This window comes from Triticum dicoccoides, chromosome 2B (assembly GCF_002162155.2).
Source record: "Triticum dicoccoides isolate Atlit2015 ecotype Zavitan chromosome 2B, WEW_v2.0, whole genome shotgun sequence".
NCBI lineage: Eukaryota > Viridiplantae > Streptophyta > Magnoliopsida > Poales > Poaceae > Triticum > Triticum dicoccoides.
The window spans coordinates 587,437,044-587,438,637 of NC_041383.1; the positions used below are offsets into that span (position 1 = coordinate 587,437,044).

The 1,594-nt window shown below is 56.4% G+C and overlaps 1 protein-coding gene across 1 annotated transcript; it reads left to right on the forward strand.

The window, feature by feature from the left end:
- Positions 1-219: 219 nt before the first annotated feature.
- Positions 220-1,061, forward strand: LOC119365036 (auxin-responsive protein SAUR28-like). The gene has a single exon (XM_037630621.1). It carries the CDS (start codon positions 343-345, stop codon positions 841-843), a length of 501 nt encoding a protein of 166 aa, XP_037486518.1. The 5' UTR covers positions 220-342; the 3' UTR covers positions 844-1,061.
- The last annotated feature ends 533 nt before the right edge of the window (positions 1,062-1,594 follow it).

The following is a 1,594-nucleotide window of genomic DNA, read 5'->3' on the forward strand; positions in this document are numbered from 1 at the left end:
GACAAATACCCCATACGAAATCTTCTCCTGCCAGCCAGTAGGCACAATCCCAGCGCCGAACGGAGCCAAGAACCTTCCTTTCATCAAAACGAAAAACGACGAGCTGCAGGAAAAAAACACCATGAAATTTTAGGATCTCAAAAAAGCCGCGCACAGCCCGCTCTGGTGAGGCTGACGCCTATATAAAACAGTCCACTTCCCCCACTAATCACACTTCCTCCGACTTCCGTTACCAGTTCCGTCCGTCTCCTCCCATTTATTAAGGCGAGAGCCCCTCGCTCGCTCGTCCAGGAAAGGAGGCCAAAGGGAGCGCGGGCGGTTCGTTCAGATCCCGGTCTCGCCATGCCGAGGACAAGGAGGTTGCGCGGCGGATTCCGGCTGGGCCGCAAGCTGCTGACCGCGTGGCGGTGGGCGCTCTGCGGCCGGAGCCGGCGCCGGGGCGGCTACCTCCGCCTCGACACGCCGTGCCCGGTGGAGGGCAGGGAGGCCAAGAAGCTGGCGCCGGTGCTGCGGTGGGGGCGGTCGCTGGCGCGGCTCCTCAGCCTCGGCCGTACGGACCGCGGCCAGCGAACGCTCGGCGGCGGCGGCGGCGACGAGGCGGTGAAGACCCCCAAGGGGCAGGTGGCGGTGTACGTCGGCGGTGGCGGGCCCGGGGAGCCGCTGCGGTACGTGGTGCCGGTGGTGTACTTCAACCACCCCATGTTCGGGGAGCTGCTGAGGGAGGCGGAGGAGGCGTTCGGCTTCCAGCACCCCGGCGGTATCACCATCCCCTGCGCCGCCGCCAAGTTCGAGCGCGCCGCCGCCGTGGCCGCCGGAGGGAAGAAGGGGTTCGCCAGGTGGTAGCATCGGGCCCGTAGGCGTAGGAGTCCCCCGGCCCTAGCTGGCCTGATCGCCTCCGCTGCTGCGTGCGGTGGAGGCGAATGGTGACATGGTGTACAGTGCATGTGTGTTTCCATCAGCAAAGGGGCTAATTTTGTTCCATTGATTCATCTTCCTGCCGTTTAACTAGTGGATGGACGCCGTTCTTTTTCTTTTTCCTATGGATTGTGGATGCAAGTTCATCTCAGAATCTCTAAAGTTTCATCGTTTGCTGTTGACAAATCTGACCCTGACGAACTCCGGCGAGCGAGCGAACCGGGCCGACGAATTTCTCTTACGAACGTTCAATTCAAGACCGGAGGATGGTAGTATGAACACAAAAGGTTCTATCGGAGTCGATGCTACGGTCTGCAATGGATTTTGCGGCCATCCCGCCCAGCCTAGAAATTTCTCGCGAGCAAAATGCTACTACCTCCATCTCGGTGAATAAGTCATTTGTGTAGTTCTAGGTCGACAATTTAACTATCTAAATATGTATTACATGCGACAAAAAATATATATTTAAAAACTACATTCATGTAGAAATCTAGTGATATACTTTTCATAACATATAACACATATTTAATTGCTTAAATCGATGACCTAGAACTAGGCGAATGACTTATTCAGCTAGATGGAGGTAGTACCGACGCCATTGAATTCATGCTTATCTATCTCTGACTAGGGAGTACGGGGAACCGTGCCACTCAGTTACTACTCCTCCCCACCTAGGAAG